Here is a 23,233-nt window from a genome sequence, read left to right as displayed (position 1 = left end):
AATGTGGAGAGAATTGATTTGTGTCAAAAACAAAACAAGGAAAAGAACGTTTTTATTTGTCCACTTCTTGAGAATTGAAATATTTCCAAATAGGAGTCTGGCACTGCTGTAAAATGATACATTATAAAGTGGCTAACACACTGAACAGCAAGAGGCACCATGCTGACAATCACACATAAAATCTCCATAAAAAATATCAAAATGTTTTCCTTTCGTCCTTTTTTTAATTGTCTTTATAAAATGTATAATAATGACTGGAAAACACTGTTTACTTTACAAAATAAATGACAACCATAAGCATTGATAGTGACATTTACCAATAGTTATCACACAATAACTCAAGATCAAATTCAGGTTAACTTACAACAATATAGCGAGCATTTAGGTTGACATAAAATGTTCTCCTTTTCTCAGGCATTCAGTCAACAGACTGTGAGTACAGTACATGGAGGCATTGAGACACATGCTCTCTAGTCAGTCATCAAAACACAATTAAAGCCAGAGACTCAACACTTCTCACTTTGTCCTTCCAGCTCTCTCCAGGAGAAGGCACAGTCATCACATTCACAAATGTAACATCCCTTCACATAAAGTAGTGATGTGTAAAATCACTCAGTCAGTATGAAACAGCATTTTTAATCCTATTCCTCAGCAGGTATTACTTAAAAAATGTGGTAGTATTTAGCTGACAAATTGATAGCCTCTTTCATAGCACAATAAATGAAACAGAAGATTGTCCCTCTGGGTTCAGCAAATATCTCAACATTTAGAGGATGGAAAAAAATGTCCAGGAGAGAGAAACTTGTAGCCGTTCCCGGAGGGAATTTTGATGCTTCCTTTAGAGTTAGCCGATGGAGGTGGAGAGGTTTTAGCCTCCAGTTTTTGGTGACCATTTGGTCTCTCGCCAGTGTTATGATCCTCAGAGCCTTCTAGATTTTTTCTGACAGACTCATTTCTAGGTGAGAGATTAAGCAAACCCAAAACATCTTTCTGAACTGTACTCATTTTTTTATTCCCCCCTCGGAGTAAACTGGCAGGGCAGGGCCCCTCTTGTTTCTGGCCAGCGTTGGCCCAGAAGGTTTTTAGGTTATGAATCGCTTGGACTTTATGGTCACGCTTTGGCTGGTTGGGTTCGGGGGTGTTTGCAGGGCTGGAGGAGGCTGAAACGGATCCTGTGGAGGAATAAGAAAGGGCCGGCGATGGGGCACTGCCAGCAGGAGAGTGGGAAGGGGAGATGTGGGTGGTGTAAGGTGAGGTCGGGTATTTCAGTTTGAGCTGGGCCTGTACATGCACATCTGGGGAATTGGTGTGGAAAGGCGACCCTTGTTCTTTCACAGAGAGAGATAAAGAGGGAGAGGAATGAGCCGGGCTGTTGTAGCCGGAGCTGATTTTCTGCAGCGATGAGGAGCGGGATGGCGGTTTTGGTCGAGTTGAGGGAGGTGTAGAAACAGCAGCGGAGAGGGGTGAGAACTGACCAGAGGGGGAAAGAGGGGAGGAGCAAGCCTTTAGACTTGCTCTACTGGGCGGTCTGCTAAACGCACTGGTTTCAGAGGGCTGGAAGCCTCGTGTCGCTCCAGTCAGAGTTGGAGTTGTGGGAGTCGACATTGAATGCTGCCTGGCATGCGCCTCTTCTCCCCCCTCAGGCCCCCTCAGTGTTTTCCCCCTAATGTTTGCTTTCTGCAGGCTCTCCACAGCCTGCATGTGGACCTGTGTCTCCTCCAGGATCTTCTGGGCCAGTTCCTGGGGGTCAAGCTGTCCTGCGGGCCCCATCCTCTCCTCCTGGGACTTGATCGTGCTGTCGGTCTCAGTACTCGACTGGTCCGACTCAGAGCTGCTGACCTTTGCTTTCGCTGTCCTCTGAGGAGGAGAGCTGGGAACAAAATAATAATAAAGTTATAGAAAGATTAGTTGCAAGTTAGCTTTGACTATAATTCCTATGACATTAATCATACATTAATCATCATTAATTCCTTTCTTAATGTATCATTACCACTTGGTAAACCGTATCAAATATCATGAAGGAGAAAAGATACAATTATTTTACAATATCTTTAGTTGGCATATGCTAATCGCCTTGTTTCAAGCTTTTTTTTTGTAAAATGAGGTTTAAATGAAAGTGTGTGATTGTTATTTTAAGATAAAGACATGCATTCCTGAACATTTGTCAATATAAGAAAGATTTTATATATATCAAACAATTTTTTTTTTATAAATCATAAAATATGAAAGAAAACAAAAGTTATGCAGGTAATTCTTCAATTATAAGTCTTCAATGAGCTGCACATTTTGAGGTTTGAGTGACTGTACACCGGCTCATCCCATTTTGCATCTCTGACAAGTGCATTTCAATAAACACCATATCTTTTCATCGATATGAACATCAAACTTACATTTCCTGCTTGGACTTGGAGCTGGTAAGAACTTTGAGGGGCAGCTGTGGAGCTTTAATGGGAGATGTAGGTGAGCTGATGCTTCCCTTGGAGGAAATAGTAAGAGGGTACCCATGACCCCCGGCTGTCCCTCTCCCAGCACCACCTCTGCCGTTTCTGTGTCCGGCAGGAAGTGGCAGCGTGTCACATTCCCTCCTCCCTCGTCCTAAAGGCTCACTGCTAATAATGGAGTAACCCTCGTACTCCTCTTCCTCCCCTTCTCCTGACGTTCCTCCTCCCTGATTGGTCATTCTTCCTCTTGACATGCCTCCTGTGTGGCGTTTCGAGGCATAGAGGCCTCCTCCTCCGCGATGTCTGTCCAGATCTTGCTGATGTGAGCGCTGGCTGATGATGTCACTTCCTGCGGGCTCAGGTCGCGACAAGAAGCTGAGGGAGGAGGCGAGGGAGCTGAGGCTGTAGACGGAGATGGCGTCGCAGGAGAGGTTGTCGGGGCAGACGGGGGGTAAGAAGGACGGCTGGGGGGGATAGCACCCAAAGGAGAGGGGTAAGGAGTGAGGCTGGGAGGCCGACTGGGAGGACGACAGAGATTCCAGGGAGGAGGAGCTGTCCATGCTCAGTCGCTTGGGAAGCTCAGTGGAGTCTGAAAAAAAGACAGGTGTCAGGGTGGACTAGAGATAAAGATTTAGTTTATAAAAAAGAATGTTTTTCATTATTCTCACCGAAAAGTGCCAGAAGAGACTGAAGGGCAAAGTGCATGATGCGCCTGCTGGCCTGCTTTCCAGTCTTCAGCACGACCTCCTCCTGACCCACCTCACAGAGATCAAAACCTGACAGAGACAACAGGTAACAAATTACAACTACATTCACAATTTTGAAGTGATTTTATATCCAGTTTTTGGTAGTTTATACCTCTAAATCTGACTTTCAGATGGAAATATTGCTTTGTACTCCACTACATTTGTCTAAGACCTATCTTAACTGGGTACTTTGGAAATAAATAGTTTAATACAAAAAATATTTGACTTTATTAATAAGTAGTTTAAATGATATCCAAGTTTAGCAGTTACTTGTTGTTAGCAATTTTCTAATAAAGTCATGTTATAAGCTTCATAAGTTATTAAGTCTGCAGTTGCAAGATTTTGAAAAGTTGTTACGACTGGGCAACTGTGGCTGCGAGGGAGTGGGGTCGTCTTTCAACCAAAAGGTTTTGAATTCGATCCCAGCCTGTGCAGTCAACATGTCGATGTATCCTTGGGCAAGATACTGAACCCTGAGCAGCTCCCGATGGCGTGGCCACATGTGTGAATGCGTGTTAATGTGGTACTGCTCTACATGAATGAGGTGTGAATGGGTGAATGACTCTTTCAGGGGGTCGTAAAGACTTGAGAAAGCGTTCATAAGTACAGTCCATTTACCATATACACACATTAATTCAAATGAAAAGGCATCTTGAGTGATGCTGGAGCAGCATGTTCACATGCAAAATAGATTGTCCTTGATAATGACAGTTGAGTAATACTATTAACTATTAACTTATAACTGAGAAACCTCTTATAAACTCTGGCTGGTTAAAAAGTGTCACCAGATGCTGTAAACATGTCAATAAGTAATGTAGACATAATGAATGTACTTGTAATTGTTTTTAAATCTCTGAAAAGGCAAATCTGTATATATTGTACCTTTACTCTTGATGCAAACATTTACATTCTTCACACATCTTTATCCTAAGCAATATTACCATTTAATACATTATACTAATTTAGTATCATATATCACATAGATAAATGTATAGTTATCTACTCTGAAGTGTTTTTGGAACTTAGATAAACTCAAAAGTAAAAGCGAAACATTATTTATTCTGCTGAGGACTCACCGAGTGCAGCCATGAACTCGTGGCAGCCTGGAAGCCTCCAGAGCTGCACACTGATGGACACCTGAATGGGAGCCAGAGAGAAGTCTTGCTCTTTGTCGCCCGACTGCAACTGAACCAGCACCTGGTGAAGCTTTGGAGAGGAGATCACATATCTTTACATTGGATGGTACAGTTAGTTTGTCACAAAACAAGTGTGGTTTAACACTCTTCACTAAGGCAAGAAAGATGTAGCACTCGCATCCCAGACATCTTTCAAATAACAGAAGTCTGATGTACAACAACTTCACTTTATGTGCCTGCTTTGATTCATGTCACGCTTTCTTTGAACTCAAAGTCACTCATAAACACTTACCGTGCCCACCATGCTTTTTACCGCCTTGTGAGGTGGGTATAAGAGGGGAGGAAACAGATTTTGAGGGGTTTATTCCTTTTGAATTGTTTGGTTTGAGTCACTGCAAACTGAATCATGTATGGATGATGATACCTGATGATACCCATATGGTGTATATGAGGGCTATACAGGCTAGAACAAATTATAGCAAAGTGAATGGTGGTGTGACCTTTGAAATATGTTCTACTTGTAGGTGTATGACTCAAAGACATGTCAGACATGCCTTCTAGACAATTAGGAGATCATTAAAGGACATGCAATTACAACACACATGCATTCAAGAGTTTAACTTCCACTGGGAATGGTGGGAAAACTTCACTTTAATCATTTCAGTTTGGTTTTCTACCCAACTAACTGAAAATGGTCAAGCTGCCAAAATCTGGACAGGAGTAGTTCTGACTGTTCAGTTATGCTCACAGTAATACACTTGAAGAGCAGCAGTGAGTGGAGTTCAATGCTTTATGGAATTGTTTGCCCTGGATTTGCCTCTAAGGCAAAAAAAAGATGCTTGACCTTATTGGTTAATATTTTTAGGACTGTTAGGAGCCTGAACGGAATACCTGCAGAGTCTAAACAGAACTGAAAAAGGCAATGACGACACTGTTTGTCAGAAAATACCAGGTATCTATGAAGGACTTCTTTTTTGTAAGCTTTATCATGGCCCTGCTGAACTAAATGTGCTTGCATGCATTACTCAGTTGAAGAAATGTTGACATGAACCAGTGGTGGAAAGTACATTGACTCAAGTATTGTCCTTAAGTGCTTTACCTTAATGTCGCATTGTCAAATATTAAACCAGTTGCTCCAAACTTGTTAGCTTGTGACCTCTTACAAAAAATGACTAGTCTAGTTTGGACTTCTTGCCATAAATAAATTGAGTTACAGTCTAAACTTCTCAGATTGGATCAGAATGATATAACCGTTCAAGGCCAAAAGAATGATCCAATATTTCACATGAAAATACAAATGATAAATTAGGAAACATATGTATTATGTATTCTTCTCGATCTCTTTAATGAGTACTTCTTCCAGCACTTGTATGAATGACTGTGCTGTTACTCCACACCATGAGAGTACCTTATGAATGAGCTGCTCCCCAGCCTCAGATACTGTGACCAGTTTACAGAGAGCCTGCAGAGCTGGAGGAGTGAGACCTGAAGATGGATAAAGAGATAATTAGATTTCATTGTTTCATCATGAAATGTGAAATACATTTTGGAAGTACATGCTCAAACAAAATACAGTCTGAATCCTATATCCTCTGGGGAATGGACAAGTTGTTATTCTATCAGTGTGATTGACATGAAAGACCTTTTGAATAATGAAAGAGCTGTGTTACCGAGCAGGGACTGAAGAGTGGCGCTGCACTGTTGCAGCCGATCCCCGGGGTCTGAGGTGGGGAAGAAAACCGCCGCAGGCAGACTGGAACAGTTACCAGAGAAGTCCAGCCGGAAACCCACCGCAGACAGGAGGGCCTGCCACCCGGGAACCCCCCCGACCTGCCCCAGAGGAGAGAGGACATTTGGACATTAGTGGAGGAGACACGCAGGCTGACATTTAGAGAATAAAGAGAGAGAAAGAGCCACACACAGACCTTGTTCTCTACGCTCTGTTGTGATGTGTACATCGGGTTACACTGGCCACTCTGAATGCGCTGCAAAGACTTCTCAATCTGCGGAGAGAAATATGATGTTTAAACACTGGACTCCTGCCTCTTGTTTACAGAGAAATGTCATTGTCAACCAACAAATCAATAGTCCTTAGTACTTGGCATAACAAAGAAAGCGATTCCTCTCACAACAATATCATGTATTCTGGGAGATCTGCATAACTTCAGCAGGGTATATTTATAGAATAAGAAGACCAGATATGGCTCTGGGGTGTTAAATTAATTATGGTGGATCCAGACTCATGTAATTGTTAATATCCCTAAAGTGTGAGTGCGTCTCACCAGGTGTAGCAGCACTCTGAGGGCGTCCCTGGCCCTCTCTGGGTACTGCAGGATCTCTGCCAGGGCCTGAGCCACCAGTGACATGGGGCTGTTCAGCTTCACATCAGTGCCAATCAGCATGTAGCCTGAAGAAAAACACACTCAAAATGAGATTAATGACATTCAAACACTCGATTATGCCATTTTGCGTTCTTTTAGAGAGGGTTCAACCATATTTAAGCTTTAAAAGAGTAATGCTGCACACAGATTGAGCTTCCCTTTGCACAAAAGTGAATAGATTTTTTTTTAAATAAGGGTTTGAAGATCAATTCCTTGTTTTTTTCCATGACAGGGCCAACAAACACTAAAATAATTTTAAATATCACATTTACACAACTCGAAAGTGAGTTACATCAAAAATGTTCAGGTGTATGGCCTGCTGCAGTTAAATAAAGAGTTGTATGCATTTGTTTGAAACTCCATCTTGTAAAACAGCTTATCGAAATGCACATAGCACTTATGTACGAACCAAACCAAATACAAATGTGCAATGCGTACATTGTTTTTTTACCAAAAGTGTCTCAAATTAACTTAGTATCTGCTTCTCAGAAACATGTTTCTGAGAAGCAGGTTTTTAGGATAAACATAACAAAGAAAAGAAAGTGAAACACACGTACTAGAAAAGTCAAAAATCTCAAATTTAGATAAGAAAAATGCACACAAACTCATGTAAAAATATTTTTGTTTGTACAGAGAGAGAGTTTGGTTAGCAGATATTTTCTCTCCTGGGACTAAAATCAGAGTTTACTGCTGGATGCCTGGGTTGTTGTGTTTGTGAGGCTGAATAAAGCTCAGATACTTGGGGTGAAATGAGTGCTGTGGTTTGGCAGAAAAGATGAACAGCTGGGCATTTCTGATGGCTTAAAATAACAGCCAAATATGTTGGATAGGTGGTGCAGAATGTAGCAAAGCAGCTCGAGTTGACTGTCTAAACTCGCTCGCAGGCTGTGGGCAACAAATAACTTATGTGATATGAATTCAAAGAACAGAAATCCTCATAATAATTTGTCTTCATTCTGTATAAAACCTGACATATCCGACATGCAGTTATTCCCACATAAGAAACTAGTGTGGGAGTTGCTGCTATGAGCATCAATCATAGCTGGTAAATCAGGTTTCCGCTTTCTGTAAAATGAGTTTAATGTGTGTTTGTGTTCACCAGCCCAGTTCGAGGGGTGTGAGAAGTGTTTGCTGCTCTGCAGAGTCTTCATGGCCTCTGTCAGAGCTGCGCTGGCTTTGGTCCCGTTGAGAAGCGCTGTGTAGAAGGTGTGTGTGAAGACCTTGGAGGCAGCTATCGGTACAGGCCACAGAGAGACGCACACACACTGGACGCCGGCAGCCAGGAAGGCCCGGGTCAGACCCACCAGCCCGTCAGACGTCACCTTGCTGCTGGACTCCGGGTACAACCTGAGGGGACAGGGAGCCAGAGGTCAGGGGGAACCTTGGGAGGCTTTATAAAACCTTTGTGTTTAAAGTTTTACCTCAGAACCACCAGTTTGACGTTCAAGCACAGATCCAGTATATCAGCAGCCGTGAGGAGGAAGTCATGAAGAGATGGACCGTCACACACACTCTCCATGTCACACAAACTCTCCCCGTCCTCGCTCGTTTCATCTGCTCCCCTGAGTCTCTCCGGAAACAAACCCTTGATCTTTCCCTCCTGACCCGCAGTCTCACCAGAGGTTGACCCCATACATGGGGACTTCTCCCTGGGTCGCCCGCCCGCCCCCTCTCCCCCAGCATGCTCCTGGCTCGGAGAGAGAACCAAAGCAGCGAGCTTCCAAGAGATATGAGTCGCAAAGTGAACACACTCGGCCTGACTGAGAGCGGCAAGCACACGCTCCTTTGTGGCATTGGCTCCAGTTAGGGGATGACATCCCATCTGCTCCCCCAGCCAAAGAGCCTCATCTTGGGCTGAAGGTAAGGGACCCCACAACCAGCGGTCCATCACGGAGGAGGGCAGACGAGGAGCACCAATCACAGCAGCCACTGAACCTCCATCTGAGCAAAGGGAGGGACCACCGCGACGAGGATGAGGCTGTGGGTTGAACACGAATTGATTGAGATTTTCCACATATTAAAAGGCCCCCAAAAAATACTAAACAAATCACTGTATCACTCCAAACTAGGGGGACCATACGATTGTTTAAAGTGTCAGTACACAAGTTTTTCTGCTTTAACTGATTTGACACCTTAAAGACTATGGTCGCAGTTAAGTATTATGAGCCAATAAGTTTTTACTATATTCGTTCCATGTAAGCCTCATTTTCACCTTGTTATCCTGTTTGCCATTGTGTACGACCTCCCAGAAAACAAAGGCTGTATTTATAGCACAGAGCCATGGAAAACAAAATGCAGTGTAATCTGAGCAGTTTGCCAACTCTTTTCCAATTAAATAAGATGGGTCTATCTGCAGTCCCACCCACTTTACAATAAAAAACCTCCGACTCTCTCTATAGGACACACCAGCATTAACATAACAACAACAAAACTATGATATTTGACTTTGCATGCGCTAATTTGATTATTTTCAACATCCTCACACATTAAAAAAGGTTAGTGATTGTGTTCGTGGCAGTGAGGTATTGTGATTTCTTTGAGTAGCATTGGGAATTTAGTTAAAAAACACATTAATGTACTAGTTCAATGCATTCACCGCTTTTTCCCTGACTAAATAAGTCAGGTTGTCTTTGGAACAGCAGCACCAACAACAACAATAACACTTGGTAACACAAGGAGGCGAAAGTTAGCATATAATAGGTTAAATAGATTGTTATAGATGCAATTTGCCTACCTTGATTGTTGTTCCCAGGCTGCCTAAAGAAGGTACAGAAATGAGACTGAACCTTTCATAAAGGTACTCATTAGAAGAGCTGCCTTTGAGCAAGGCAAATGGGATCAGGTACAGTTCGCCCTCCAGAACTAACACGAGCTGTTTGTGTCGGCCCACAGGACCACTGCTGTGCATCAGGCCCTGGAGACAGAAGAAGAGAGAGATTAAGATTAAAAAGCATAAAATGGGAAATATAAATATGCAGATTAATGTTATACCCATACATACCCCTTCCATTGGAGCTATAAGTAAATCATAAAGGGCACGTAGAGGAGGTTTGCTGATGGTACTCGGCCGGTAAGGAGGAGAGTGTAAGCTGTCCTTCACTGGAGATACTGTGGCGCTGTATAGACTCGTCATGCTCTGACAGCTTCTGTTAAACACAGATACAAATACACACATTAACTCTGTGTAAAAGCAATACATGAAATAGACTAAGCTACCATAGCAATGCTAGCAGCTCTGTCAGGATGTACTGAGGCACACTGGAGTGAAAATGCAGATTTCTAGCACAAGTAATGTTTAACATGTTCACATTCTTTTGATGTTAATCTTAGCTAATTAGCAACGAAAACAAAGTACAGCTCAAGAGGATGGTAATGTCTTCACTTTTGCAGGTATTTGGTCATAAACCAGAGTGTTGGATGACATTTTTGACCTTGTCATATGAAGGGATCACAAAAATGATTACAATTCATCTTGAGGAAAAGGGTTTTTTGTGCTATAGGTCATGGAAATCCTACCAATAGTTAAGATGTTAACAATCTGCAAGGGGCTCAATAGGAAAAGTCGGAAGATTACCTAAGTCAGTATGGGTTTAACCTCTGGAGAACATGAATGTTTGTACACATTTCATGGCAATCTATTCAATGATTTTTGAAAGATTTTAATTCTAGTCTAGAGTCTAGACCAAAGATTTGGACTAACCATCTGACCCTTCATAGAGCCAGGCCACTAGCACGGTTAAAAATCAATCAAGATAAAAACCAAAAAAAAGTCTTACCTGTTAAAGATGTTATTTCTGGACACCATGCGGAGGTAGCCTGTTGGGTCGGTGGCTGACGTCAATTTGTTGTTCAGTTCCTCAAACTGTTGCTCTAAAAGATCTCCGGCTTCACTTTCAGTCTCACTGCTGGAGCAAGCTCTTTGAAGTAAACGATAACACAAACAGACTTTACTGGGGCTGTGAGGAAGTACAGTCGTCTTTCAACCAGAAGGTTGTGGGCTCGATCCCAGCCTGTGCAGTTAAGATACATAACCCTGAGTGTTTGAATGTGAATGAATCATAGGTACCCTAGAGCAAGTGGTACTGCTCTGCGTGAATGAATGGAGTGAATTGGTGAATAACTTGTAGTTTGTAAAGCAGGGTCGAAAAGACCCTATAGAGTACCATATAAGTACATTCCATTTACTTTATTGTTACTGCAACATCACCACCAACGTGTATCCCAAAGCACGAATAGTGATGCATTTCAGTCAGAACCTCTAGCATCTATTATTTCATGTTGTTAGGTAAGCTTCAGCCGAGCAGTTAGAGAATAATTTTACATTTTAGAATGTAGTGTAACATTAACTAGAAAAAGTCAGCGAACACACCCTGTACCTACTTACAGTGAGTTTGCTATCATTAGTCCCTATAGGCTTGTGTTCATACCAGGCAAAAACACCTCAAGAGTATTGAATGTTATCATTATAGCAGTTTTGACCCAAAAATCTAAACAGAAGGGTGTGCTTAATTTCTTATGAATCAATATGAAAAAAATTGTAATTGTAAAGAGGAAATAGGATGCAGAAAGCAGTTTAACATGTAATGTTTAGCATGCTGGCAGTGACTCTTTACAGACCAATGACAGGACTCAGATACAATGTCCTGGACTGATCGCACAAATTCCCCATTAGCAAACACCATTACTTTTTATGTAGTCCATTGGCTGCACTTTTTCCAGCTTAGGGAGATTTAATTAGTGTGAAAATAGCAGTTGCTACATGCTAGAGGGTAGTACATCTCCACTGGTGGGTTGGAAAGCATTTTAATGCTGCATATGTCCAAACACTTTTACGCTGTGGATGAGCAGGATTTGTAATCATCATACATAAATAGAGGCTCACCACACACACACACACACACACACACACACACACACACACACACACACACACACACACACACACACACACACACACACACACACACACACACACACACACACACACACACACACACACACACACACACACACACACACACACACACACACACACACACACACACACACACACACACACACACACACACACACACACACACACACACACACACACACACACACACACACACACACACACACACACACACACACACACTCGCTGCGGCGACCCTACTGCAGTGGTTTCCACAGAAAGTTGAGAGCAGTTTGTGTTGGGGAACATTTGCTGACACAACATATGGTAGTGATTTACAAAGTCCTCCAGTGGTGCCAACCAAGGCCTGAAGTTGCGGGCAGGATAATTGAGTTTAAGGAAATATGGCAGCAGAGAGTAGGAGGAAAGGAAGACAGATGACATGCAGCATGCGCCTCCTCTGTCTTCTTTTACTCACTCTCCTCCCTTTGTGTTTTAATGAGTGTCGACGAACAGTAATAAGACTGAGTCTACAGCAAAGCTTGCTGTTCTATGAGGCAGTACAGATATCCTTTTAACATTTTCGCCATTTTAGTATAGTGTAGTGTGTATACATTTGTTTATAAGCAGTGGTTGAGGACGTTTTAGATCTTTTATTTAAGTAAATGTACTTTAACCAAACTGTAAAAATACTGTGTCAAAGTCAAAGAATGTAAGTATTTAGGACATTTTGGAAAAAGTACTTAGAGTTTTTAAAAGCAGGAAAATGTCCCCTTTGACTGTTATATTATTATATATTATAACATTAGATTAGTATTACTCATTTTATAATACAGTAAATCATTGCTAATTTTAAACTATCAAGTAATGACTTAATGTAAAAGTGTTAATTTGTGCAGTAACTAGTAACTTAAGGTTTTAGACATATGTAGAGGAAAACATAGTACTTCAAATTTGAGTAAATGCACCTGGCTACATTCTACCGTTGCTAATTAGTACTAAAATACAAAGTGCAGCTTAGAATGTAGGGGAAAGGATTGAACAAATTCTAATATTGACCTGTTAACAGTAATAGATGAAAAGACCCCATGTCTGTCTTTCTTCTCTTTTATTGAATATTTGGACAAATGTGTTATGTTGAGTATGACTAAAATCATCTTACAAAATGTAGTGTGTCAGTAAAGAAAAATACCTGCTGTAATGGCTGTCCACTCCTAGAGCCTCTCTAGCATTGCAGATGTATTGCTCCAAGGACTGAGGACCTCCACCCCCCCCTCCTCCTCCACTTTGCGGGCTCCCACCACCATCCTGGAAATCCTCCACTCCGGCCTCTCCGAGATACACCTCGTTAAACTTCACAATACCTGTTGCAGGAAGAGCATGAATTAATGACTGCACGCTGTACTGTGTTTATTTGTCTGCTTGCGTATGAATTAAAAGATGTACTGTATGGTGTGCACAAGACTCTGAATAATTAGAGAAACTGGAACAAGGATCCACTTTATTAAAGCAGGCGGTGCAGCTCTGTATAACAAAGTCTGCATACAAAATTGCTACAACTGACTATGCAGTTCAGATTTGAGCTTATATATTAATTATTGACAAGATTAAAAGTCTAAAACTCCAGTAGCAATTGCATATTAGAAGCTGCAATGTTTGGTGCAAGCCCAAAATCTCAAAGTGATCAGGCTGCAAATGTGAAGTTCCCTTGGGGATGGCCTTGGAGGAAAAGGTCATGTGTCCATTAAGGTCAGAAAGTGATTAAAATCCAAAGGTTTTCCCCCTTCAGTGCTCAAATGTCCTAAAATGTCATGACAGTTAGATTATGAGATGTGCGCACACAAGGTTGACATTTTGGCCTGAGGGTGGCGCAAGAGGAAAAGATCATTTGGAGACCAAAATAAAAGGGTTCATCCACTGAGGAGACTGAGCTCAGTAAATGTCATGGAAATCAACCGCTTAGAACCTGGCACAATTCCAGATTCCACTCTTACTGACTTTATCATTCAGAACAGTCCTACTGTGAAATTGGTAAAGTGCTTTAGAGTATTTTTGGGGGCTTTTTTGAGCACTTTCCAAACCTTCTCTTTTTGCAGTCTTTTTAGAGAGTTAAATCAAAGTTTTATTTTGTGCAGTGCATGCACAAATGCTTTGTGCATACGCAAGTCGAACATTATAATGATCTCCTTTTAAGACAGACTCAATTATTGTTTCACTAACACATTGCTAAGCTTGTATAAACATGTTTTAATTCGACCCTACAAACTGTTTCTTAAAATGTAAAACAGTCATTCAGAATTAGGTTTTGCCGTTGGAAATGGCAAGGGGGTTAAATGGATTCACAGCTCAAGGCTTTTTCAACTTCTGCTTTTAGCTCTAAAGCATTATTTATGCATGGAGCCAGAAAATATTTATATGTTTTGGTCAGAAAAAAGCAAAGCCATTCAGAGCAGAGTGACAGTAACAAAACTATTACTTTAGTAATACAGAAACAAGACTTAAGTTACTCTAGTGCAGTGGTTCTCAACTGTCGGGTCGCAGATATGCGAGTAAAAAAAGAAAATTACTTTAAAAAAATCATCTTTTCAATAAAACATCTTTGCTGATGTTTTTTCGAGTCTTCTGGCCGATCAGAATCAAGATGGTTGCCGGAAGTCCCCACGGAGAACAAGTTTGCGGTAGAACTACTCTTTATACATGGTGTTCGGGATTCATTTGCTTAGGTATTCAACCTTCGACCCAGGTCATCCTTTTTTCTCTTTACTGTCTCTTTTCTCAGTTCTACGGCCTTGGGTATTGCTATCTGTCTTAAAGGTATGGTAGGTAAGTTTGAGAAACTGGCTCGAGATACACTTTTTGTTATAGTCCATGGAATGCTCTTAACATCCCGATAGCAATGAATATCTTAAGTGCTTTGACAAAAAATCCATAAAAAATGTTCTTCTGTGAAAGCCGTAGTACTGTAAAAAGCACGACCAATCATTTTAGCCGGCCCGGCTAAAATAACTGGATGGCCTACCTGCCTGTCAGCCTTCCATCTGTGCACAAACCTATCTCGTGCCCTCATTGGTCATGTGCACGTTCGTATGTGTTGGGGAAGGGGCTCTGTAAGGAAGTGGCAGATTTGTTCCGGCTGTGTATTTTCAAAATCTAGCGCACTCGAGCTGGTCTCTCCGAAATTACCTACCCCACCTTTAAGGAGGAGCAGCTTGGGCGCATTGTTGTTGCCAGTCTATGACAGAGCACAAGCCGCCAAGAGGTAGTTTACTGTTCAGGGACGTAGGTTCCCTGGCGCACTTTCTTTTCTATGGACGAGACCTCTAGTTAGATTCAGGGTCCATCATTGTTTAGCCTCACTGCTAAAGAATGTTGATTATTACACTGTGAACTAGTTAAAACCTCGAGCTACAGAAGAGTTTTTCAAAATTGGTTTGGCAACCGCTGTGTCAGCTCGTGACACACCACCTGTTTTGTCAATTCTCCGGCCGTAAGTCCAAATAAACCCTCAGTGTTTGCCATCAAAGCTCCAGCTCTCCTCATGCCTCTCTGAGTCCTGTTTCCAATTGCTTCAGAAGTTTCCCCCACACACATGGGTACAACTTCAGATAAAAATGAACAGGTAATGAAATACGACCCCCGGTTTGATGATTGACAGGTCACAGAACAATGGGGGGCTATTTACCCTTCTCCACAATTTAAAGTAATTCAAACAGACTATCTCCTCTTTACTCTTCTCACTGTGTGGAGCAGCAAGTTCAGCTGTCAGAACAAAGTGAAAAACAAAAAATGGCATAAAATATTATTAAATATGTCAGGTAGTATTAGATTTATTTATTTTCTTCTCAGAGTGTACCAGAATGCGTTGTTTATATGTTAGTATTTCTAAAAATATCCTGGGGGAGAATCCCCACAGACCCCCCTGCTGGGGTTTGGATTGTCTCCAAGTCTGCCTATTTATTGAGTACAAGACAAGTGTGCCTTTTTATGTTACACAGCTGAACTTTGATTCTAGAAACTTGAGGACCATCATAAGATTACACTTTTTGTATAAGCAGTTAAGTTCTGTGAGGGGATATAAGGAATATATGCACTGTACTTCACTTTTTAAAAAATCACGATTTCTTTGTTGAATCGATTTCAGTGGTTCAAAATGTTGGGTCAAGATTTATTGACGAAGGAAAAAAGTGGGTCCCGAAACTGGACCAGCGTCCTGGCTTGTTAAATGACAAAAATGATGACAGATTAATGAAACTGGACTCTAAAAAGAGAAGACGAGTTAAAGAAGTGAAAGAAGGAGAAGTTTAAATTAATCCATAATGTTTTTTATGTGACAATGTTCTAGAGACTTTCAACATGAATAAAAAACAGGTTCTGGCACAATTCTAAATGCATGTTGTTTTTATTATTCAGAGCATGTGTTTCCTTAACTAAACAGGGTTTTTCTACCTTCCAATAAATGTTGGAAAACCAAATAATAAAAATAATAGCTTCCAACTTGATTTAAAAGGGCTGCAGACTTTCTTATTGAACACATTTATAAGAGAACTCAATCTAAAGTATGTATACTGTACACAATAGCAGGAGAAAACTGAAATCATGTCCAGATTAACCAGTCAACCTTTTTTCGAAACACTTATCGTACAAGACTCGAGGGTATCTGGAAATTGACCTTTGATATTTTAACAAACAAATTAAAGTTTTGCCCTGAAGGTGGCACTATACGAATTGGAAAACCCAGAAGTCATGAAATATACATTTTACAGCTTTTTCAATCTCCTGAGTGAGTGAGTGAGTGTGCATGCATGCATGCGTGCGTGCGTGCGTGCGTACCTGTCCCTGGAGCTATCAGCCAGCTATACAGAAAGCCTCCAGCCAGAGAGTAGTAGAGCACCATGGCCCTCTGACCGTTGACCGTCTCCAGGATGTGCTCCACAGTAACTGGGATGTAAGGGTCAGTGCTCGCCGTTTGCTGGCTCCCTTTCTGGCGTTCAACCAGGAGATCGGCGAAGGCTCGTGTTCGCCCTCGTTCTGCGATGGCCAAGGCCTCATCGTGACGGCCTGAGATGTAACACGAAAGATTAATAGGTAGGAAATTGAGAGGGGTAACAGAATGTCTAAATTAGCACTCAGATATCAGGTGATAATTTGTGCATCGCTAACAGGCACACAGAGAGGAAGTGTGAAGGTGAGAAAGGAGAGGTGAGAACACCTTACAGACAGATTGTGATTCACACTAACAAAATATCAGCACAGGAGGTGAGGTTACTTCACCTAGGCTGACAAGGACTCTCTGGAGAGCCTGGTACGAGCTGGTTTGCAGATCAAACAGAGAGAGCTTGTAATCCGTGTTGTGCTGCGTCTCATGACGAATTGTCTCGAATAATACGGACGCTCTGTACAACTGAAACAAACAGCAAACAAACATACATCACACTGATACTCATGCATATAACTACAGCGCTCAATATACACAAATATACAGTATGTCCCCTGCTGTATGAAACACAATATTTCAAGCAGAATGAGCAGAATTTAATTGTTAGTTGCAACATTTCAAACCTAGGAGAGCATGTTGTTACATTGCTAACCACTGGGGGGCACTACAAATACACATTCATCACATTCATCTGAAGAATATGGATTATCTACTTTTCTTCACTCTAACAAACTGGGAACTGAGTTTAGGCATGGAAGGTTACACATAATATCAAACAATGGAAACAATAGCCAAACACAAAGCGTGCCAAAACGGATTGGTACTTGTGTTAGCTTTTAAAGTATTGTAGAAGCTGGATCATAATAGGCTGTGTGCTGTACAGAGTAGTGGAGAAGTTATCATAAAGGTACTTAAAATGGTATTACTACTTCTCCTATCTGACAGAGGTACATAAGGAAAGCATTATGTATTGTAGGTATAAGAAATAACATTGTCATTATGCAAGTATCAGAAAGTTAGTTTATTATGTTGTATTTTGTATTATATTATTGGACCATTAATATGAATCAATTCACAGCATTTCAGTCCTCCAGTCAGTTGAGTTGGTGCTCATTTTAATTACTTTAAACACAGATTTGTCATTTGCATCTCCAACAATGCATTTAATTAAATGTATTAACACACTAACTAATAACTATAGCTGTGAGATGAATTCAGTGACGTAAACAGCTAAATATCTTCCTCTCATATGTAACAGAATAATATGGAAATATTTAACTAAAATACAAAACTGAATTTAAGTGTGACCGCGCTTCTGTTTTGAATTAGCAACCTCTTTTTTTGCATGACTATAAGTTGATTACACTGCATAATTAATTTGCAATATTATATTTATTTATTATTATACAGTGAAAAAATTGACTTTAATCAAATGTTTTATGTCAACAGGTTCCATATAATTGTATTAGGTTAGTCGAAAGCAATAGTATTAAGTAGAACCTATTATTTTGTATTTAAACTTAACATTATTTAAGTATTTTTCAGTGATTAATTATTATGTCAACATTTTTTTCACATAACTTTATTAATTTAGTTCAAATAAGCAATAATATTAATTTTAAATAAAAAGTTTTCAATTAGGTTCAACCTAATATTATTGCTTTAAACTAACCTAATAGAGTAATGTGAAATCTGTTGACATAATACATTTAATTAAATTCAACGTTTCAGTTTTTTCAGTTTACTCTCGCAGGTGTTTTAAAGTATGTAGCAATTAGACCTGCTAAGGCTGGAGTTGTGTGATTTATAAGAGGTTATCAAGTACACTGTGAAACAAAGCTCAACACACACACACACACACCTGGTGCTGTGCCTCCTCCAGGTTGCCTCCGGCCCACAGAGACAGGCCGAGGCGATGTCGTATCTTAGCTTCATCTTCTCTCCGCCCTAACTGCTCTGCCAGGCGCAGACCTGCGGATCAGAGAGGAGATCAGACGTTAGTTCCTGCAGGCCTCTCTGAACGTCATCTATTTGACAGCCATGACAACTGTTGCTGCATGAATCCAACCCGTGCTGAGCCCTGGGCGCTGCCATTCTTTATCTCTCATTGTTCCTCTTGTCCTCTTCTGCCCCTTTCTTTTCATTCCACTTCTCAAATTCAAAGATATTTCCTCTCCTCTTTAGTTTGTCTCAGATATGTTTCATCTCCCCTGCTGTGCAGATGCAGAGAGTCGCGTTGGGTTGTGATTAGTTCTCATTAGGCTCACAGATTGAGCAGAATCTCCTCAAACATCGAGTTTTGATTCACGCGTCTCGCCTGCCTCTCTTCTCTCTCTGCGTCTCGCCCTGTGATGTTATGTATCTGTGTCTTTCCATCGGTTGGTGAGGTTAATTGGAGGCACGCATACAAATGTTTCTCCAGCTCTGTCCTTACCTCAACTCTGAGCTGAGTTTCAAGCTGCTTGTTGAGTTAATGATCAATTAAAATCTGGAGGATCTGTGAGTTTAGTGACAAGCCGTGACCGTGTCTTACAAGCCCGATGAAGCCTGGAGGAATTCATGAATGAACCAAAACATCCATTTCATGCTTCTTCTTTTTTTTACTTTGTCTCAGCCTTAGTTTGTATCTGTGCAAATTTAAATGTGGAAAGAAACTCCAGGAAAATTATTTTCAACAATGAAGCAGTTTTAAAACTAGAACCATGAGAAAAGTGTGTGTAATAGACTCTAGCTATAGAAGTTACAAGCTGCCTAAAGGACAACACTGAGGGTTAGCACCAAAACACAGATTTTCTATTGTCCTGTGACTCATGAATACCCTTCAGGCTTCTGGATGGTATCAGAAATACAACTCACAATGTTCTCAGGCCAATAAAACAGCTCTGACTTTAAAATAAGAAACACACATGTAGATAAAAGTCTCTGCAGAGAGTGTGTGACTGCAGGCGATGGTAAGACTGCTATAACTTTATCGCTCCATTTCATCAAGTTGAGAGTTTGTTGATGTGTGTCAGCAATACAGACTGCTTTTAAACATAGTGGAAATGCAGAAATCAAAAGATCCTTTCAATCATATGCTGCATCTTGATTCAGGTGGGACTACATACCTCTCAATCCATCAGTATTACATAAGGTCCTGTGGTTTAATGGAGCATTCAGAAACTTTTCTGTCACATATCAGATATCATAGTGTCATAATTATCAATTATTTGGATTTGTGCGGCTATCATTCACTGGTGAACATATGAAATGTACTAAAGGGTATTTATGACGCAAGCCAAAAAGTAATTTCAGAATGTAGAGTCACTCTTTAGCTAATTTTCGGCAAGGTAGAAACATTTTCTGTGTGTGGCATTGACAGATATTCAGGGGATTTCAGCTGAAAATGAGTCAGTTAATGAATTTGTCGATACTCAGAAAAGCAGATGACAATTAAAAAAAAAATAGTCTGAGGCATTCTTGACTTTTTTCTGACACCATATCGACAGAATAATAAATAGAGAAATCCAGAATAAGGAGATTATCAAAGAATACAAAAATATTGCTTATTTAGTCATCTATAAATACTAAAATACTGGAAACTATTTTAAATGTTCCTTTACAATGCTGCTAACCTTATAATAACTCCAGTCAGTAGCTCTGCAGCGGATTTCTTACCTTCCTGCAGGTACATCACAGCCTGTGCATAGTTTTGCAGTGCATGGTGTGTCCTCCCCAGGCTCCCGTAGGCGAGAGTTTTGGCGATCAGATCGTTGGTTTGTGCCGCCACACTCAGGTGCTGCTCCTGGAAGACCACGGCCCGCTCATACTTCCCTAAAGCTTCGTAGGTCATTCCCAGGTTCCCGTAGGATCGACCCTGGCTCCTCACACAGCCCGTCTGCTCCGCTATATCCAAAGCTCGCTGGTGCCACTGTAGCAGGGAAGTGTGATTATTTCATGGGGTAATTTGACAATTTTGGAATTATGATAATGCACTTTCTTGCTTAGAGTTAGATGAGAAGTTTGATACCATTATCATGTGTGTACAGTAAATATGAAGCTACAGCCTGCTCCCAGCTAGCTTAGCTTAGCATAAAGACTTGAAACAGGGGTAAACGGCTATTTTGGCTGTTTCAGAAAGTAAACAAATCAACCTATTAGCATCTCTAAAGTTCACAAGATGTGTATTTGTGTGTAGTCTGTACAAAAAACAGTGTGTAGAGCTCGCCAAGTTTCTGCAAGTTGGACAGTCTTTATGCCAAGCTAAGATAATTAGCTGCTGGCTGTATCTTTATATTTTAGGCAAAAGAGTAGTACAATATTTCTAAAATGTTGGCAAGTAATCAAATAAGCCTTTTTTTTTTTACAAAATGTCAAACTTTTCCTCTAAATACCTAATCATGATGTATTTTGGATCTACACCAACCTGTAGCGCTGTCTCGTTGTCTGCCATCCGCTGATAAACACCTCCGAGAGCATCACTTGCCTCTGCTTCCAGGGATTTATCCTGTTGGTTAAGAAAAGGATTTACAATATTTTTCTGTGCATAATATACATGTAATAAAGAGACATGTTGTTATATTTCACATATTCAAAAGGGGCCGGAAAGTGAAGACGTCAGCTGAAACAAGAACACTTTGCAGGTAAATGCTCACCCCCGCTGTGCGTGCGATGTTCAGCTGGTGTTCCAGGCAGGAGAGGGACTGCTCGTAGTTGCCCAGCTGGCTGTGTAAGGTGCCCAGCTCCCCGTAGGCCTGAGCCTTGCCCCCTCCTTCCCCCCCCAGCTCATGTGCTACCACCAGCCGCTTCTCAAAGCACACCAGTGCTTGCTGGAGACTACCCATGGACCTGAAGAGAGACAAAAACAAAAGGCCTGAGCATAATTTCTTTGTGTTTTATTTGTTCTATCAAACCCTTGAATGAAACGTACTTCAAGTTTTTTTAAACCCATACGATGTGTTTTTCTCGGCAGAGAGAGAGACCCATATGGCCAATTAATGAAAGCATACAATAAGGGAAATAGGAGAATAATGTAGATTTTGAAACTCTAGAAAAGAGTTCAGTACTGTATCCTCCAAAAAAAACTGAAACACCTACAAAGGCTGTATTCAATGAGAAAAAACAGTGACTCCTCTCCTCATTTCCGTCTCATTCACACTCCAGAGAGCAGAACAGACTACAGCAGATGGATAAAGGAAACCCGTCATTAAGCCTTGTTCTTCAGTGAACATTACTTGTATGGCTTCATGTGAGAAATGTGGAGATGTAACCTCTGAAAAAAGCGAGGAAACCACTCCGATCAGCACTGCTGCTTCTTACTATTAGTGAATTATGATTATTTTCATTACTTTCATTGCGCTCATTTCAAAGGTTTATGATTGAGGCAAGAAATGCTCATTTGAGATTCTTGGAGGAATGTCGTCCCGGCATCCAAACTGATCGGAAAGCAAATGATATACATAACATACATATTAACAGAAATGTAGACCTAATGTTAGAGATTTGCTTCCATGGCATGACTAACTTTTTCAAGTTTTAGATGTTTAACTTGCCGTTGTTCTAGCCGGTAAGGGAACATTTAATAAAGTTTCCTTAAATCAGTATTTATTTTAAAGTTTTTTTTAAAGCTGCACATTTTACTACCAGTCAACGTGGGTGCAGTCATCTTATATACAGTAGGACGATAACAAATCTAAATAGTAAAACATTTTGGGAAATACACTTAAATGTAAAGCTACAAAAGGGGGAGGCAGGACTACTTATTTTACACATTTTGGTATGAACCCTGCATTTGTAATTAAAGGGTTCAAAGCCTGTCTTTAGTTTTGTTTATGTGTTTAGTTAAACAGCTGCTGGCTGTAACTTAACATTTACATACAGATATTAGAGTGGTCTTGATCTTAACATCTAACTTAGGAAATATGCGATTAGGTGCATTTCGTTTTGTCTACCTGTGTGCATTGCCCAGTCCTCTGTAGGCTTTCCCCTGGTCCTGAACATGGTTGAGACTCTGAGCCACTGTCAGGTATTTCTCATAGTACTGAATCGCCTCCTCATAGTCTCCCAGAGCGTCATAGCAGTCTGCCAGGTTCCCATACGCCCTGCCTCTGTCCAGCATGCTCTCAGTGCCACTCAGTTGCTGCAGCATGGCCAGCTGCTGCTCAAAATATCCAATAGCTTCCTCAAACACCCCCATGTTCATTTTGGTGATGCCCATGTTCCCATGAACCTGGGCCTCCAGACGGGCGTCCCTGAGACCCTGCGCCAGGCCGAGCTGGGCCTCATAACACTGGAAAGTTGTAGCATAGTCTCCCAGGGCCATGTGAACCGCGGCCAGGTGGCCCAGGGCACGGCACTCCCCCTGCTGATCACCCAGATCCTTACGCACGGTCAGCTCCTGGCTGTGGAAGGACAGGGCTGTATCGAGCTGGCGGAGCATCCTAGAGAAGAGACAATAGAGAGGTAAAAGAAGAAGCGAGAAGGTAAGGATTACATTTCTGCTCCACATTACCTCTTTTTAAATCTGCACAGCTCTCCACTTTGAATATAGTATTTTTCATATTTTAATGTACTGAGTTTCTCACATATTTATATTTTGTGTTAATATTATCTTTATTTTAAATGTCTTACAATAGCCTCAAAATATATATATTTTTAAAATAGCTTCTAGTACTATTTTGTGCCACGTATCCTTTTTGTGTATGAACCATTTACAGTATA

The 23,233-nt window shown here is 41.1% G+C and overlaps 1 protein-coding gene across 1 annotated transcript in view; it reads right to left on the bottom strand.

Annotated features, from left to right (window-relative positions):
• Nucleotides 1-35: 35 nt before the first annotated feature.
• The window catches only part of ttc28 (tetratricopeptide repeat domain 28), a 114,016-nt gene continuing 90,818 nt past the window's right edge, over nucleotides 36-23,233 (bottom strand). The window contains exons 14-35 of the mRNA XM_079658348.1: nucleotides 22,465-22,953; nucleotides 21,169-21,361; nucleotides 20,940-21,020; nucleotides 20,192-20,444; nucleotides 18,396-18,505; nucleotides 16,870-16,999; nucleotides 16,429-16,656; nucleotides 12,791-12,962; nucleotides 10,481-10,621; nucleotides 9,706-9,850; nucleotides 9,439-9,618; nucleotides 8,126-8,682; nucleotides 7,804-8,051; nucleotides 6,606-6,730; nucleotides 6,249-6,326; nucleotides 5,994-6,153; nucleotides 5,732-5,808; nucleotides 4,616-4,639; nucleotides 4,264-4,393; nucleotides 3,110-3,217; nucleotides 2,391-3,030; nucleotides 36-1,870 (exon numbers count right to left, since the gene is read on the bottom strand). Coding sequence (XP_079514474.1) covers nucleotides 760-1,870; nucleotides 2,391-3,030; nucleotides 3,110-3,217; nucleotides 4,264-4,393; nucleotides 4,616-4,639; nucleotides 5,732-5,808; nucleotides 5,994-6,153; nucleotides 6,249-6,326; nucleotides 6,606-6,730; nucleotides 7,804-8,051; nucleotides 8,126-8,682; nucleotides 9,439-9,618; nucleotides 9,706-9,850; nucleotides 10,481-10,621; nucleotides 12,791-12,962; nucleotides 16,429-16,656; nucleotides 16,870-16,999; nucleotides 18,396-18,505; nucleotides 20,192-20,444; nucleotides 20,940-21,020; nucleotides 21,169-21,361; nucleotides 22,465-22,953 — 5,380 coding nt within the window. The 3' untranslated portion in view covers nucleotides 36-759. The remainder of the gene's footprint in view (nucleotides 1,871-2,390; nucleotides 3,031-3,109; nucleotides 3,218-4,263; nucleotides 4,394-4,615; nucleotides 4,640-5,731; nucleotides 5,809-5,993; nucleotides 6,154-6,248; nucleotides 6,327-6,605; nucleotides 6,731-7,803; nucleotides 8,052-8,125; nucleotides 8,683-9,438; nucleotides 9,619-9,705; nucleotides 9,851-10,480; nucleotides 10,622-12,790; nucleotides 12,963-16,428; nucleotides 16,657-16,869; nucleotides 17,000-18,395; nucleotides 18,506-20,191; nucleotides 20,445-20,939; nucleotides 21,021-21,168; nucleotides 21,362-22,464; nucleotides 22,954-23,233) is intronic.

The sequence above is a fragment of the Notothenia rossii genome (assembly GCF_949606895.1).
Source record: "Notothenia rossii genome assembly, chromosome: 11".
Taxonomy (NCBI): Eukaryota; Metazoa; Chordata; class Actinopteri; order Perciformes; family Nototheniidae; genus Notothenia; species Notothenia rossii.
Note: the sequence above shows the minus strand (reverse complement) of the source record. Positions and strands in the feature narration are given on the sequence as shown.